General features: G+C 54.1%; 2 protein-coding genes across 10 annotated transcripts in view; both read right to left on the bottom strand.

The window, feature by feature from the left end:
* Positions 1-15,057, bottom strand: part of DNLZ (DNL-type zinc finger) — a 314,112-nt gene that overhangs the window by 92,007 nt on the left and 207,048 nt on the right. The window lies entirely within an intron of this gene.
* Positions 1-15,057, bottom strand: part of SEC16A (SEC16 homolog A, endoplasmic reticulum export factor) — a 45,934-nt gene that overhangs the window by 1,912 nt on the left and 28,965 nt on the right. For 6 of the 9 annotated variants that reach the window (XM_050759686.1, XM_050759681.1, XM_050759682.1 and 3 more), the window contains 13 exons: positions 14,378-14,491; positions 13,931-14,120; positions 12,400-12,645; positions 11,398-11,480; positions 9,186-9,338; positions 7,202-7,279; positions 6,970-7,026; positions 6,682-6,793; positions 6,111-6,248; positions 5,757-5,851; positions 4,251-4,325; positions 3,665-3,724; positions 2,451-2,528 (listed from right to left, as the gene is read on the bottom strand). In XM_050759686.1, the coding sequence (XP_050615643.1) occupies positions 2,451-2,528; positions 3,665-3,724; positions 4,251-4,325; positions 5,757-5,851; positions 6,111-6,248; positions 6,682-6,793; positions 6,970-7,026; positions 7,202-7,279; positions 9,186-9,338; positions 11,398-11,480; positions 12,400-12,645; positions 13,931-14,120; positions 14,378-14,491 (1,479 nt within the window). The remainder of the gene's footprint in view (positions 1-2,450; positions 2,529-3,664; positions 3,725-4,250; positions 4,326-5,756; positions 5,852-6,110; positions 6,249-6,681; positions 6,794-6,969; positions 7,027-7,201; positions 7,280-9,185; positions 9,339-11,397; positions 11,481-12,399; positions 12,646-13,930; positions 14,121-14,377; positions 14,492-15,057) is intronic. The other 3 variants (XM_050759679.1, XM_050759678.1, XM_050759680.1) reach the window with 3 other exon arrangements.

A 15,057-nucleotide genomic window follows, 5' to 3' on the forward strand; every position in this document is an offset into this window, starting at 1 on the left:
GGTCGCCCGGAGGTGCTGAGGTTTCGTCAGGGCCATGAGACCCAGAGCTGCTCTGCAGAGCCAGCCTGGCTGTCCGGAGTCCCGGGAGGAGTGGTGGCCAGGCCTGGCCACTGCAGGGGACGCGGGGACCCCAGGTGCAGACAGCCAGCCAATGCAGGCATCCGTTCTTACTCCCTTGCAAAGCCTCATGGAGGGGAAAGCCAAGGAATTTGTGTAAAGGCACTAACTACATGGCAAAGGAAGCAGGACAACACCAAAATCGACTAGTCTGGATGCGGAAAAGCAGGTGACAGCCAGGGGCAGCTGCGGGGAGTGGTCCTGGGAGCCTCGGCCTTGTTTGTAGAGGACCAGGGCAGGAATGCTGGGCCCCAGCACTGGAAGCCTGCGGTCAAGAGTGTGTGAGGCCGTGAGGAGTGTGTGAGGCCGTGAGGAGTGTGAGGCCGTGAGGAGTGTGTGAGGCCGTGAGGAGTGTGTGAGGCCGTGAGGAGTGTGAGGCCGTGAGGGGTGTGTGAGGCCGTGAGGGGTGTGTGAGGCCGTGAGGGGTGTGCGAGGCCGTGAGGGGTGTGCGAGGCCGTGAGGAGTGTGTGAGGCCGTGAGGAGTGTGTGAGGCCGTGAGGAGTGTGTGAAGCCGTTGAGGGCAGGCTGGGGTGACGATGGGGCTGAATCCCAAGATGCCCCAGACCTCGGCCGCCGCTTGGCTCCCCTCCACTGACAGCCAGTCTATACTCCACAGGCAAGGGAGAGGGGAGGAGAGACGAGGCTGAGGGAGGGAAACCGCAGAAAACATTCTAGAACACTCCCCAGCTGAAGGGCATGCATTCAGGCCCAAGGGGACTGAGAGGGAAGCCCTGCAGGTCCCAGGGAAACAGGACCCCGAAAGGGGCTGCAGGCAGAATGGACCTGGAATCTCAGCAACCACAGGCACCAGGAAGCCTAAGGCCACCTGCAGTTCTGAAGAAAGCAACTTTGGCCCAAGAATGTTACCAGCCAGCCAGAGAGGCCGGAGAAGAGAGGCGGCTCCAGACATGAAAGGCTTCTCCCAAGTCACCCCGGGACCTTTCTGTCAAGAAGCTTCTAAATAAACATACAAAAAAAGTAAGAGCTACTGGAGGATGTGTGTCACCAAGACAAACGGAGTAACTAAGAAAGGCAGCAACACAGGATTCCAAAGCTGCGGGACCCACTCCGGGAGACTCGGGTGCCCAGGCCAAGGGAGGAGAGAACACACTTGGCTCAGAGACCACAGGCTCCAGGAGGACAGAACAGCAGACGTGGCAGAGCTGGGGGCTGAATGAGGGATACACAAGTAGAAAGCCAAGCACATTTTACAAACTGCAACCTAGGAAAAGGCAAAGCGAATGCAGGAGCACGGAGGGCCTGGTGTCCACAGAGAGCTCCACACGGGAGCACGGAGGGTCTGGTGTCCACACAGGGCCCCACACGGGAGCGCTGAGGACCTGGTGTCCACAAAGGGCCCCACACGGGAGCACCGAGGGCCTGGTGTCCACAAAGGGCCCCACACGGGAGCGCTGACGGCCTCGTGTCCACAAAGGGCCCCACACGGGAGCACCGAGGGCCTGGTGTCCACAAAGGGCCCCACACGGGAGCGCTGAGGGCCTGGTGTCCACACAGAGGGAGAAATGGCAGCCGGGGAGAGCCCAGCGTGGCTCCTCACAGTGCCCTGTGGACTGCCACACAGTAGGTGTGCAACTTTCATTCAGAAAAGAGAAGCTGGGCACGGTGGCTCACGCCTATAATCCCAGCGCTTTGGGAAGCCGAGGTGGGAAGATCGCTTGAGCCTAGTAGTTCAAGACCAGCCTAGGCAACGAGGTGAGACCCTGTCTCTATAAAACATACAAAAATTTGCCAGGTGTGCTGACCGCGCCTGGAGTCCCAGCCATTCAGGAGGCCGAGGCAGGAGAATTGCTTCAGCCCAGGAGGTTAAGGCTGCAGTGAGCTGAGATCAGAGACTGTACCACGACACTCCAGCCTGGGCAACAGAGCGAGACCCTGTCTCAATAAATGTGTGCGCGTGTGTGTGTGTGTGTGTGTGTGTGTGTGTGTGTGTGTGTGTGTATATATATATATTTTTTTTTGAGATGGAGTCTTGCTCTGTCGCCCAGGCTGGAGTGCAGTGGCGCAATCTCGGCTTACTACAAGCTCCATGCCCGGCTAATTTTTTGTATTTTTCACAGGGTTTTTGTATTTAACACAGGGTTTCACTGTGTTAGCCAAGATGGTCTTGATCTCCTGACCTTGTCATCCGCCCGCCTCAGCCTCCCAAAGTGCTAGGATTACAGGTGTGAGCCACCGCACCCGGCCATAAATATATATTTTTTAAAAAGAAAGAGAAAGAGAATCTAGGGAAGAAAGCTGCCATCACCGAGCAGCAGGGTCAGGAAGTCAGTGGACGTGTCAGGGTCTCATGGAGAAAGGCAAGGGTCACTCACCTGTGCCAGCTGAGCAGGGTTGTAGAAGGGCACGGCCCCACTGGGAGGGCCGCCTGCAGCAGGGAGGTCGCCAGGAGCCTGAGAAGCACAGAGAAGTCACCTCAGCGGGGCTGTGCTGCACAGCAGCTGGCATTTCAACTGCAGATACAGACGCCGCTTCTACATGGGATTTACGGTACTTGTAAATAAACTACAGAAGCAGACTGAAGGCACTTCTTGCAACACCAGATTTAGTTATTTTATGGTTCATAGAAAAATGGTGAAAATCAAAGCAACGTGCAGAGCCAATGTTTTAAGCACCGGAACATGCAACAGGAAAGTGCACACGGCACTGAGGTGGCGCTGAGCGTGCGAGGCGGTTAGGAGGTGCCCATGGCTGCAGACCTAAGGCTCCAGCCACGACACGAGGCCCAGAGCTCTCATTTGCAGGCAGAAGGGTCACAGCAAGCCTTTCTGCTGAGCCACGGTTGCAGCTGGTGCTGTGACAGGCAGAAGATGAAGGGTTCGTTCACCTCCCTCCCACACTGGCCGCAGGACACCGCCACTGCTGCACTCGCCCCGGCCTCAAACCAATGTTCTCATGCTTGATCAGAAAGGAGAAATCTTCCTTCCAGAGGAGAGCATCCTGACCCGGGAAACACTCACGCGGCGAGGCCACGCCCCAGGCCCGTCATTGGAAAAAACAATTCGAGCAAAATGACAGAACCCACTCATTTGCTAGGACACCTCAGGGTTGGTCCAGTCGCCCCGTGTATGTGGATACTGAACAGCAAACCCCCTTTAAAGGAACACTGCTGTAATCCCAGCATTTTGGGAGTCTGAGGTGGGCGGATCACCTGAGATCAGGAGATCGAGACCAGCCTGACCAACATGGAGAAACCCTGTGTCTACTAAAAATACAAAATTAGCTGGGCGTGCTGGCGGGTGCCTGTCATCCCAGCTACTCAGGAAGGCCAAGACAGGAGAATCGCTTGAACCCAGGAGGTGGACGGAGGTTGTGGTGAGCTGAGATCACACCATTGCATTTCAGCCTGGGCAACAAGACTGAAACTCTGTCTCAAATAAAAAAAAAAGGAACCCTGTACCCTTGGTCACGTGATGCTGAGGGAGCCAACGGGCGAGGTTAGTGGCAGAGCGCACGCGGCGAACCGGCACCGCGTGCTCAGGGACACAGGCCAGCTCTCATGTTAGTGAGGACCACCAGCCACAGGTACCTGATTAAAATGCTGGCTCACTTCACGTGATAACGAACTCATTGAACTACAGCGCGAAAGCTACAAAACAGCAAGAACACACATAAAACACGGACAAAAGTCAACATGCGCGTCACTGTCCAATCCAAGCCGTCAGTTCCATTTCAAAAGCTTTGTGATGCCATTAGAATCAATATAACCCAAAAGGAAAAAAGCCAGTGTTAGCTTCAGATTCCTGTCTTAACGTAAAGCTGTTACCCCGAAACAACCACTATCTCTGGGGAGGGCTGGGAGGAGAAGTCCAGCCTTGGCCTAAGCCAGCTTCACCTCCTGACACCTCACAATTCAAGACGATTCCATGCTGTTGAGGGGAGGGGACCGGGACTGAGGTGACAACTCAAACCCCTTCACCCTTCCTGAAGCTCCTACATGGTTTTGTTAAAACAAGTGCAATTTTTTTCCCCCAGGAACGCCACCTTTGAGGTGCTCTTGTTTCTAAACTGCCTCTTCCTACCCAGTGCCGCCCTCCATAAAGGAAGAGGCACCTGGACAGTGAGCTGCTGGGGAGGCCTGGGCTGTGGGAGGCCCTGGCGTTGGCACTGCTTACCTCTCCTCCCTGGGAACCCTCAGGCTTAGAGGAGGGGAGTTCAGAGCCAGGGAGTGACGCTGCAGAGCTTAAAACCTGCCAAGAAAAAGAAAAATTGCAGCAACCAAATCCCAGGGAATTTAAGCCTCTCACCCCAGGCCGAAAAATAGGAAGCTGTTCTGGCCTGGGTTGCAAACGCCCTCCTCTTCCACGTAAAGTGCTCCTCAGAGAGAAGTGACAAGAAAGGTGCCTCACACGCGGCTCCAGCCGCACAACCCTGCTGGCTCTGGACCCCCGCAGCTCTCTCCCAGTTGCCTGTGTGCCTATGACAGGCTTGCAATCTGGGGCTACTGTTATTCCCATTTTACAGAGGAGAAAACTGAGGCTTAGAGAGGTGAGTGACTGTCCCATGCTTTACACAGCTGATGAATGGAGAACAGGATTAGGCCCAGGCCTGTCCCACTCCCCCTGTAGAGAGTGCAGTCTGAGCTGCTCTTTTTTTTTGAGATGGAGTCTCACTCTGTCGCCTAGGCTGGAGTGCAGTGATGCAATCTCAGCTCACTGCAAGCTCCGCCTCCTGGGTCCAAGCGATTCTTCTGCCTCAGCCTCCTGAGTAGCTGGGATTACAGGCACCTGCCACCACGCCCAGCTAAATTTTGTTTTTAGTAGAGACGGGGTTTCACCATGATGGCCAGGCTGGTCTCGAACTCCTGACCTCAACTGACCCACCCACCTTGGCCTCCCAAAAAGCTGGGATTACAGGCGTGAGCCACCACTCCCAGCTGGTCAGAGCTGTTCTACTTCACATGGGAGTCATTTTTTTTTTTTTTTTGAGACGGAGTCTCGCTCTGTGGCCCAGGCTGGAGTGCAGTGGCCGGATCTCAGCTCACTGCAAGCTCCACCTCCCGGGTTTATGCCATTCTCCTGCCTCAGCCTCCCGAGTAGCTGGGACTACAGGCGCCCGCCACCTCGCCCGGCTAGTTTTTTGTATTTTTTAGTAGAGACGGGGTTTCACCGTGTTAGCCAGGATGGTCTCGATCTCCTGACCTCGTGATCCGCCCGTCTCGGCCTCCCAAAGTGCTGGGATTACAGGCTTGAGCCACCGCGCCCGGCCCCTTTTTTTTTTTTTTTTTTTTGGATGAACATATACTTAACTTTTATTATTGGTAGATAATTTCTCTTTAACTTAGAGTAATTTTATTTTTTCCAATTTTAAAAATTGTAAAATACACATACCATAAAATTTGCCACTTTAATCATTTTTAAGTTTTAAGCACATTCGCCGTGCTAAGCAATCATCACCGTCACCATCCCCAGATCTCTGTCTTCCCAAACAGCTCTGTCCCGCCTGGCACCATGCATTCTACCTGCCGTCTCGATCATACACAAGTGTGAGGCATTTAAGACGGAACACTCTCTGCGTACACACTGGGTACTGACTTGCAGAAGGCAAGGCCCTATCTGGCAGGATGGGGAGGTGACTCCTCACTGGGCACCCTTCCCCTCTTTCCCACCGCAGCCACTCACCTTGGGCTCTGGGGCAGGCTCTAGATTGGCCAGGCCCCTAGCTGGTGCAGGCCCTTCCCTGCCAGTCCCGTCTGGAGGCTGTGGTTCTTCTGCATCTGGGGATGAGAGAGTGAGGAGGCCATGATTCCGTCCAGAACATCCCTGGGGTCTCACTGAAGACACCCAGAGAGGAAGAGAGTTTCGTGCTGCACACACGGCACACTCACGCAGAAACAGGCAAATCATAAAAAAACCACAAACCAACCCCAGGCTCCCTGCGTGCTGACCAGGTCATTCTTTTAACAGGACATTTAGGAGACCCACAGAAAGAGGGTCAAAGGTCAGGAGACTGGGGCTGGTGCTTGTGCCGCCTACCTGGGCTCGGCACAAACAAGTTGGAAGGAATCGGGAGTGGCGCGAGTGGAGCGACAAAGTCCGCAGGAGCAAGAGCCGGCTCGTTCCGCTGGGTCCCACTCGGGTTCAGGACATCCACGTAGCGAGCTCTGCTTCCGGCTGCAAAGGGGAGGGAAGCAAATTGAGGCGAACGCGCCAGGCGGCCTCCAGTGCTCACTGTGTCAGAGCAAAAGCACGCAGGGACATGCTGGAAGCCACGTCGTGGCCCAACCCTGACGAGGACACCTTTCTACACGCAGATGTGTTTTGGCTTTTGGCCTTGGGGTGGTTCCCTATCTCACCCCGCTGTGGCACAGGCCCTCTGCTTCTGCACGGACATGGCTGTGCCTACAGCTTGTCAATGCAGACGGCTGTGGAGCCACGTAATGCTCTGGAGAGCTGCGCTCGTCCCCAAGGCTTCCTCCTCGTGACACCAGCGTTACCTTCCACGGTGTGACACCCATCACCTCCTCCCCACGCACAACAGCTACACGCTGGCCTCTCTCGGAGAGTTAATCATTCAAGCAAGCTCCCACTCCAAGGCCACCCTTACCTGCTCTTCTAGAGAACATGTTCACTGGGGCTCCAGGAGGCCCTGCGAGACCCGGCGGCGCAGCCTGCACAGCCTTGGGCAGCGAGGTTGGAGGCGGGGGCGGGGCTTTCTTCTGCAGAGAGAAACGCAGCTTCAGACACACACTGCACTGCGTGCACCAGAAACCCACTGGGACGGCAGTCAGGACGCTCCACAGGGAGCAGCAGCCGCCCAAATAGCACAGGGCCGCACGAAGCTGTTCCCTCCACTCACACCTCACACCCAGCGGGAACTAAAATGACAATGTACCTCCTCTTCTGGCTCATTCAAATTCACCCACTGGTTTTTCTTCTCATCCCAAACAATCTGCCAAGATTTTAAAAAGAAAAAAGGTCAGTAGACTGAAGCTAAACAGAATTAGAATCTGATTAATGATGACACTTCAAAACTTCAGGAAACACCTACTCAGGTCTGCTCTGAAAGTGACAGAAAAATCATTACAGTTCCTCGGACATCCCGTGCCGTATTCGACAGCACTCACCGATTTGTTCTTGTCATCTGGCAAATAAGCTTCTGTCTTTTTCTTCCCAGGTAGCCAACGAGAGAACCAGGATTCACCCTAAATATAAAAACCACAAGAAAAACTTTGAAAACACTACGTTCCATGAAATCAGCCAGAGGCAAAAAGACAAATTCTACAGGACACACTTCTGTGAGGCCCCAGAGTCGCCAGATCCACAGAGACACCAGGGGAATGGAGGTGGGAGGGAACCGGGAGTTGTTGCTCCGTTTCAAGGGGACAGAGTTTCTGTTTGGGAAGGTGAGAATGGGAAGGTGAGAAAGTTCTGGAAATGGATGGTGGTGATGGTAACACAACACTGTGGATGTACTCAGTGAAACAGAACTGTGCACTCAGAAAATGGTTAAAATGGTGCATTTTGTTATGTGTATTTTACTGTAAATTTAAATAGGTCAGAACAGTAACGTGCCTTCATGAGCTTTTTACGTCTGAACACTGAGAAAGCTTCCGACATCCTGCCCTTTGAGAAGTGGAAGGCAGGCTGTCCAAGTCAGCGTGTGTCAGAGGCAGACACGGCCCCTCTGTGTTTCCCATGCGTGGAGAATTTGGTTATTAGGAAAATTTACTTTATTCTTCACATGATGCACTTCATTTTCGTTTGTTTGTTTGTTGAGACAGAGTCTTGCTCTGTTGCCCAGGCTGGAGTGCAATGGCGCGATCTTGGTGCACTGCAACCTCTGCCTCCTGGGTTCAAGCAGTTCTATGCCTCAGTCTCCCGGGTAGCTGGGATTACAGGCGCCCACCACTATGCACAGCTAATTTTGTATTTTTAGTAGAGATTGGGTTTCACCATCTTGGCCAGGCTGATCTTGAACTCCTGACCTCATGATCCACTCGGCCTCCCAGAGTGCTGGTGTGACAGGCGTGAGCTGCCGCGCCCAGCCTCCCAGAGTGCCGGGGTAAAAGATACCATCACAAGTAAAAAGACAATCTACAGATTGGGAGACGATATCACAATCAATACACCTAAGAGGACTTATATCCACAATACAGAAAGGACTCCTGCGAGTCAGTAAGAGATCACCATTAAAAATGGAGAGGAAAGTCAGGTGCGGTGGCTGCAACTGCAGTCCCAGCTATGAGGCGGGAGGATCACTTGGGCCCAGAAGCTTGAGACCAGCCTGGGCAACATAGTGAGACCCCATCTTTATGGGAAAAAAACAACAACAAACAAAAAAATGGATAGAGACTTGAACAAGCACCGCCCCAAAAGGGCAATGAGATGGTAACAGGGACACGAGAAGGTGCCCAGCATCACACCTCGCTGGGGAGATGCAGAGTATAAGCCACAATGAGATGTCATCAGCCCCAGCACAATGGCTAAGTTAAAGAACTGGCACTGCCCAGTATTGGTGAAGACGAGGGATATCTGGGGCCCTTGTCCTCTGCTGCAGGACGTGTGACAAATGTCCAACCAACCAACCAACCATTTCAGACAACTGCTCAGCAGTGTCTCCTAAAGCTGAACACACGCTCGTCCTGCGACCTAAACCCTCCGCTCCTCCGCGCGCACCTAAGGAAAACAAGCACATTCACCAAGAGACTGGCCAGGAGGCTCCCGGGGCCTGAATGCTCCCAGCCCCACACTGAAAGCTGTCCCAAAGTCCACGACTGGGAGAGTCCGTGAGCCGGCGGCAGGCACACACCACAACGACAAAGGAGCGGCTGCCGTCTGGTCCCTTGCGGGTGGGTCTGACAGGTAATGGCCAGAGGGGACCTCTGGGGGCCGGACTGTGTCCCCATGCTGACCTGGGTGGGCTATTATCCTGTTATCCGAAGGCACAAATACATAGACACTCATCATGCCGTGTGCACTGCAGACACTCGGCTGTTTGTATCAGGAGGCTGTCTGCATGTGTGGTGAATTAAGAGGCGGCGCTCTGGGAAGCGTGCCTCCTGTCCAGACCCTGCTGGCCGCTGGGTGCACTGGGGGCAGCTGTACTACCTTCTTAGGTTCCTTCGTCTCTTTCTTGGCTGCTTGTCCGGGTCTCTTCGTTTCGGGAGCGGATGGGAGAGACAGAGGTGGCTGCGTGGGGCCCGAGTCGGCACGATCCCACCCTGGGGGGGCCTCTGAGTCTGGCGCCGTCCTCGAGGGGGCCTGTCACAAGGCAACGCAGAACAGGCTATCCTGGGGCTCCTCACACAGGAACCGAAAGACAGCGGGGACGCGCTTCCCCAGGTGTGTTCCCTAAATATGTCACTGAGAGGCCACACGACTCTGGTGCCCAGAGGGAGTCAGGGAGGGGGCTGGGGAGAGCAGCCCCCTGACTGGGCCTCCCGGAGCCTCTGCCTGGCCTGACTAGAGAAAGCCAGCCGCACTTAATAAGCAGCTCCATCTGGGAGCACTCAGCACTCGAAATGCAAATGCGGACCCTCGACGGAGATTCTGGGCTGGAAGAAATGGAGCGTGAGCACACACTGAGGGAAGACTGGCCAGAGTGGGGCGATGCGCATTCGCAAAGATACAATGATTTTTAAAAATATTTATTCCTGGGTCAAGTCCTAGTGTTTAATAGCTCAACCCTCACTTTTACTTTTCCAGGGACACAATATTTTAAAGGGTAAAACACCGAATGCAAGTTCAAACTACAGCAATCGCCTACTAATGGGATGCCCGGGAAGGGCTGGGTATAAGTAAAGAAGGTTCCAGAATGCGGTCTGTATAAAAGCAACCATCTTATACCAAACATGTCTAATCAGATAAATCTCTCTTTCAGGAAAACCAGTGAAAATGTTAGAAATTCTATTGTATTCCAGGATATCTTGTGAGATAAAAAAAATTAGAAAAGAAATTCTACTGTAGAAAAAGAGATGGTCCGGCCGGGCCCGGTGACTCACACCTGTAATCCCAACACTTCGGGAGGTGGAGGCGGGTGGATCACGAGGTCAGGCCCGGCCGGGCCCGGTGGCTCACACCTGTAATCCCAACACTTCGGGAGGCGGAGGCGGGTGGATCACGAGGTCAGGAGTTCAAGATCAGCCTGGCCAAGATGGTGAAACCCCATCTCTACTAAAAATACAAAAAAAAAAAAAAAATGAGCTGGGTGTGGTGGTGGGCGCCTGCAATCCCAGCTACTCGGGAGGCTGAGGCAGAGAATTGCTTAAACCTGGGAGGTGGAGGATGCAGTAAGCCAAGATCGCACCACTGCACTCCAGCCCAGGCAACAGAGTGAAACTCCATCTCAAGAAAAAAAAAAAAAGAAAAAAAAAAAAAGAAAACGAGATGTCCAGGTGCGGTAGCTCATACCTATAATCCCAGCACTTTGGGAGGCTGAGGCAGGCAGATCACTTGAAGTCAGGAGTTCGAGACTAGCCTGGCTAACATGGCAAAACCCCGTCTCTACCAAAAAATACAAAAATTTAGCCAAGCATGGTGGCACATGCCTGTAGTCCCAGCTACCTGGGAGGCTGAGGCAGGAGAATCGCTTGAACCTGGGAGGCGGAGGTTGCGGTGGACAAGATGGCGCCACTGCACTTCAGCCTGGGTGACAGAATGAAACTATGTCTTAGGGTAAAAAAAAAAAAAAAGGTCAGGCTTGGTGGCTCACACCCGTAATCCCAGCACTTTGGGAGGCCGAGGCGGGCAGATCACTTGAGCTCAGGAGTTCAAGACCAGCCTGGCCAACATGATGAAACCCCATCTCTACTAAAAATACAAAAATTAGCTGGGCGTGGTGGCACATGCCTGTAATCCCAGCTACTTGGGAGGCTGAGGCAGAGAACTGCTTGAACCTGGGAGGTGGAGGTTGCGGTGAGCCGAGATTGCGCCACTGCACTCCAGCCTGGACAACAGAGTGGGATGCCATCTCAAAAATACAAAAAGAAAAAGAGATGCAGAAATCAGAGAAAGTGCCCATTTTGGAAGAATTAAAAATAATAAGGGGACTTCATGATATCTGGGTATTTCTTCTACTTAAAGTAACTGTTTTTATGCTACTGAATTCTCTTTCCCGTCTTTCCCTACCAGCGTTTTCACCAACTCTTCATATTTTAAGGATGAAAGCTATTTAGAAGCACTTCCGCTTTAAGAAACAATTTTAGAAACAATTTCATAGTCCTCACTACCATCCTCCTACTTACAACTCAGCAAGGAGTCTGGATGCCCACTCGATGAACTTTATGGAAAACAAATAGTTTAAGAAAATGTGACAAAGTACCAGAGTAGCAAATTTTCCACCAAAATTTTCTTCGCTTAGCTCGGAAAGGGAGTTTCCAACAGGTGCCTCCGGCGGCACGATCCCTGTCAACGGGAAAGAGAGCAACTGTGATCTCGGTCACGAGGCGGCGGGACGTGTGTGCGGCACACAGATCAACAGGCACACCGCCTTCCCACCCAGCTACCGCCACACCAGCATGGTTTGCAGAAACCAAGACTGAACATCGTCCCACATGTGTGCACACTCTTTTATTTTTAAAGCTAGGCCTGTGTTTTGCTTTGTCCATATATACACATATAGACATAGGCACAGACCAGGGACAAGATCCACCAAATCAACTTCCAGACAGAAGTTCATGACCTGCCCCTGTCTGTCTCACCAGGCGGTCAGGAGGGTCTGAAGACAGATCCCAGGAGACCCATGGCCACCGTGCCCTGCCCCAGATGGCCATTTAGGCTTCTTATCATAACAAAAAGCCAAGTCACAAAAGAAACTGGCATTAACACTACTATCGTAGTGAGACTCTGAACCCATCCAGTCTGTAACTTCCAGAATGTTTGGTCTACATTAAGACAAGTAACGGGCCGGGTGCGGTGGCTCAAGCCTGTAATCCCAGCACTTTGGAAGGCCGAGGCGGGTGGATCACGAGGTCAGATCGAGACTATCCTGGCTAACACGGTGAAACCCCGTCTCTACTAAAAATACAAAAAACTAGCCGGGCGTGGTGGCGGGCGCCTGTAGTCTCAGCTACTCGGGAGGCTGAGGCGGGAGAATGGCATGAACCCGGGAGGCGGAGCTTGCAGTGAGCCGAGATCATGCCACTGCACTCCAGCCTGGGAGACACAGCGAGACTCCGTCTCAAAAAAAAAAAAAAAAAAAAAAAAAAAGACAAGTAACGTAAGTTGTTTCAAGCTCAAATAACTTCAATCTCTTCCACCAATCCCCACAAACACCACCCCCAGTGCTGCTTCTGCTCTCAAGACAGCATCTCTGCAGCCCCACCTGGGTCTGGGCTCCTGGCTTCCTGGAGCAAGTGTCTCCTTTCCTGCAGAGGCGGCACACCAGGCGGGAGGCCAGGCCCCGGGCACAGCGCTGCAGGATCAGGCCTGGAGGGCTCCGGGAAGCCAAGTGCGGACCCTGGGGTCACACAGCCAGGACCCGGCTCCAGGGACCCCGGGGGCAGGGGCACTGGGAACATTGGCACCCTGGCAGGACTGGCCAACGGGCCATCAGGGAGCGTCTGCGGAGCTGCATGGGAACAATGGAGAAGAGGCTGGGGTTACTGAGGGTAGCTTGAGTCACTGGAAGGAGCTGATACTCAACATGTTTATGACAAGTGATTTTGTACAGCCCCGTTTCTGTTACAAGGGAGGCCCAACAGAGCAAAGAGCCCTGAAATCACCACTGTACCGAACCATCAGTGGTTTGGAGAAAAGCAGAATATTCACTTTCTTTTCCAGGGGTGGGGGCAGGAGGAACACTGTGTCAGAGCACCACGTGGGCTCCTGGGCATGGCCCAGCCCAAACGCAAGCCCACAGCGACCATCTGGCACAGAGTTCTGCTAGACTCGAGTCCCCTCCTCCATGGTCAGTGGTCAAACAGGCCACTCATTCATTCATTCATTCTTCCGACTCGACATAAAACCTGGGAGGGCTGCTGCCTGCCAGCACCATGCTGGGCCCTGGATGCTTCAAGAACAAAAGAAATGCTGGGTGCTCACGGGGGTCAGGACAGGTGAACTGAGTAAGAAGAGCAAGCGCTAAGGAGAGCAATCAACCAGGACGTGGTAACGGTGTCTGAGGACGAAGCAGAGTGGACGTCAGGCAGGGAGGGTGGACAGCGAGGCAGTGGGCCCAAATCAGGAGTGTGGCTGGTCCATAGCATGGGAGTGGACACAGCACCAGGGCAGGAGGGCTTAGGGCTGACCCCAGAGGGCCTGTGGCCACTGTGAAGACCCTGGCTTGTCCTCAGGTGAGATGGAGACCCTGGAGGGTCTGGGGAAGAAGCAGGAGGCGAGCAGTAAGGAGCCATGCTAATCCAGGCATGCGGCCCTGCGTGCAGGCTGTGCTGGTGAGGTTCACCGACGAAGGAAGCCAAGGAGCATGTGAGAGGAGGGCATCTGGACTTGACTCCCTGCAGCTCTGGGCTGGCCCTTCCTCCCATGGGGCTGACTGGGAGAAGCAGGCTGCAGAGGAGCACAGCCGAGGGTGCTGCCCAGACACGGTGCGGCTGAGGCTCCCGAAGAAGCAAGCACGGAGGCTGAGCAGGCGGCGGGCACTCAGGGCAGTGTCGCCAGCACATGGGTATTTATGGACATGGAAAGCCATGAGCCTCCATCTCAGCAGGGCAGGAAGCATGAAGGGAAGAAGGGAGGAGACTGAGGAGACCCACAACCACCGTGGTGGTGCGAGACGCTGCCTCAAACAGTCTGCATCTGAAAGCGGTTCTCCAGGAGGCAAGGGCGCAGACCACAGCTCAGCCAGCAGGAAGCCGGGGCCTGTCCAAGGGCAGCAGCCGCGCACCTGGGCTCACCTGAGGGCAGCAGCCGCACGCTGGGGCTCGAGTGCTCAGGGCTCGGCGCAGGCATGGCCAGCAGCGGGTTGGCGATCCCCAGGGCCGCTGGCTGACTGAGTCCTGCCCCGTCCTGCTCCACCTCGGAGCTCGGCGTGCCGGGACACTGCTGCGGGAAGGCTCCGTCCTGATGCCATACTCCAGCCCCCTCCTGAGGGAGAACAAGGCCTGCCCTGTGGAAGCCACTTGTGGCCGCACGGCAGCGCCGCCCACCCGCCACCACCATGCTTGCTGTGTCCCTACTTCAGGACAGGAGGCACTCAACGCCCTTTCTGGGGAATTGGGGAATTCTCATAGGCACACATCTGCAGTTATACTGTCTTTAGATACATACTTTCAGTGTGGACATAACAGGGACAGAAGCCACCTTACCAGATGCCTCTGGGCCACCCCAAGCCAAGGCTGTACCTTGATCTGCTGCTCCACCTGCTGCAGGTGAACCAGCCACGTGGGTGCGGCCAAGGACTCCTCTTCCGGCTTCTCTTTCAGCTGGGGATCGAAGAGTCGTAACTGGGAAGCCATCTAGACATGGGCAAAAATCAGAGGCCCCTGTCACCACCAGGTGATGGCAAGTGAGCCGTCTTCAAAATGTCCAGGCAATGCAGCTTCAGTGTTTACTGGGGATAAGGTCTAATTAGCTGCATACATGTTTCTAGTATGTGCTTAGGTGACATACACGGGATGCTGGGCGACTGTGGGAAGTTGCTGTAGACGACCTCTTGGCCCACGGGCACCGGGTCGGCAGCGCTGGGCACCCCCTGGAACACGCCTGGCCCGAGACTACCACCTGACCATGTGGACCTGACTCAGTAAGAGCTGCACTCCCAGGTAATGTCTGCAAGCTTTCATCGGGAATGTGGGAGACGCAAAGCAGGGCAGAAGGGGGCAGAACACAAGTTTGACCATGTGTTCATAACCACTGAGGCGGGGGATGAGCACCTAAGGATTCATCAATGACTCTCTGAACTTTGAAATGGGTCTAAAAATGTCCCTAATACATTTTTTGGGTATCCCATGAGCACGTTCTCACAAATGGAACTACTGACGAGAGATGAAGATCCTGGGGCAACACGGGCGCCGCCTACACC

Source organism: Macaca thibetana, chromosome 15, assembly GCF_024542745.1.
Source record: "Macaca thibetana thibetana isolate TM-01 chromosome 15, ASM2454274v1, whole genome shotgun sequence".
NCBI classification, from domain to species: domain Eukaryota; kingdom Metazoa; phylum Chordata; class Mammalia; order Primates; family Cercopithecidae; genus Macaca; species Macaca thibetana.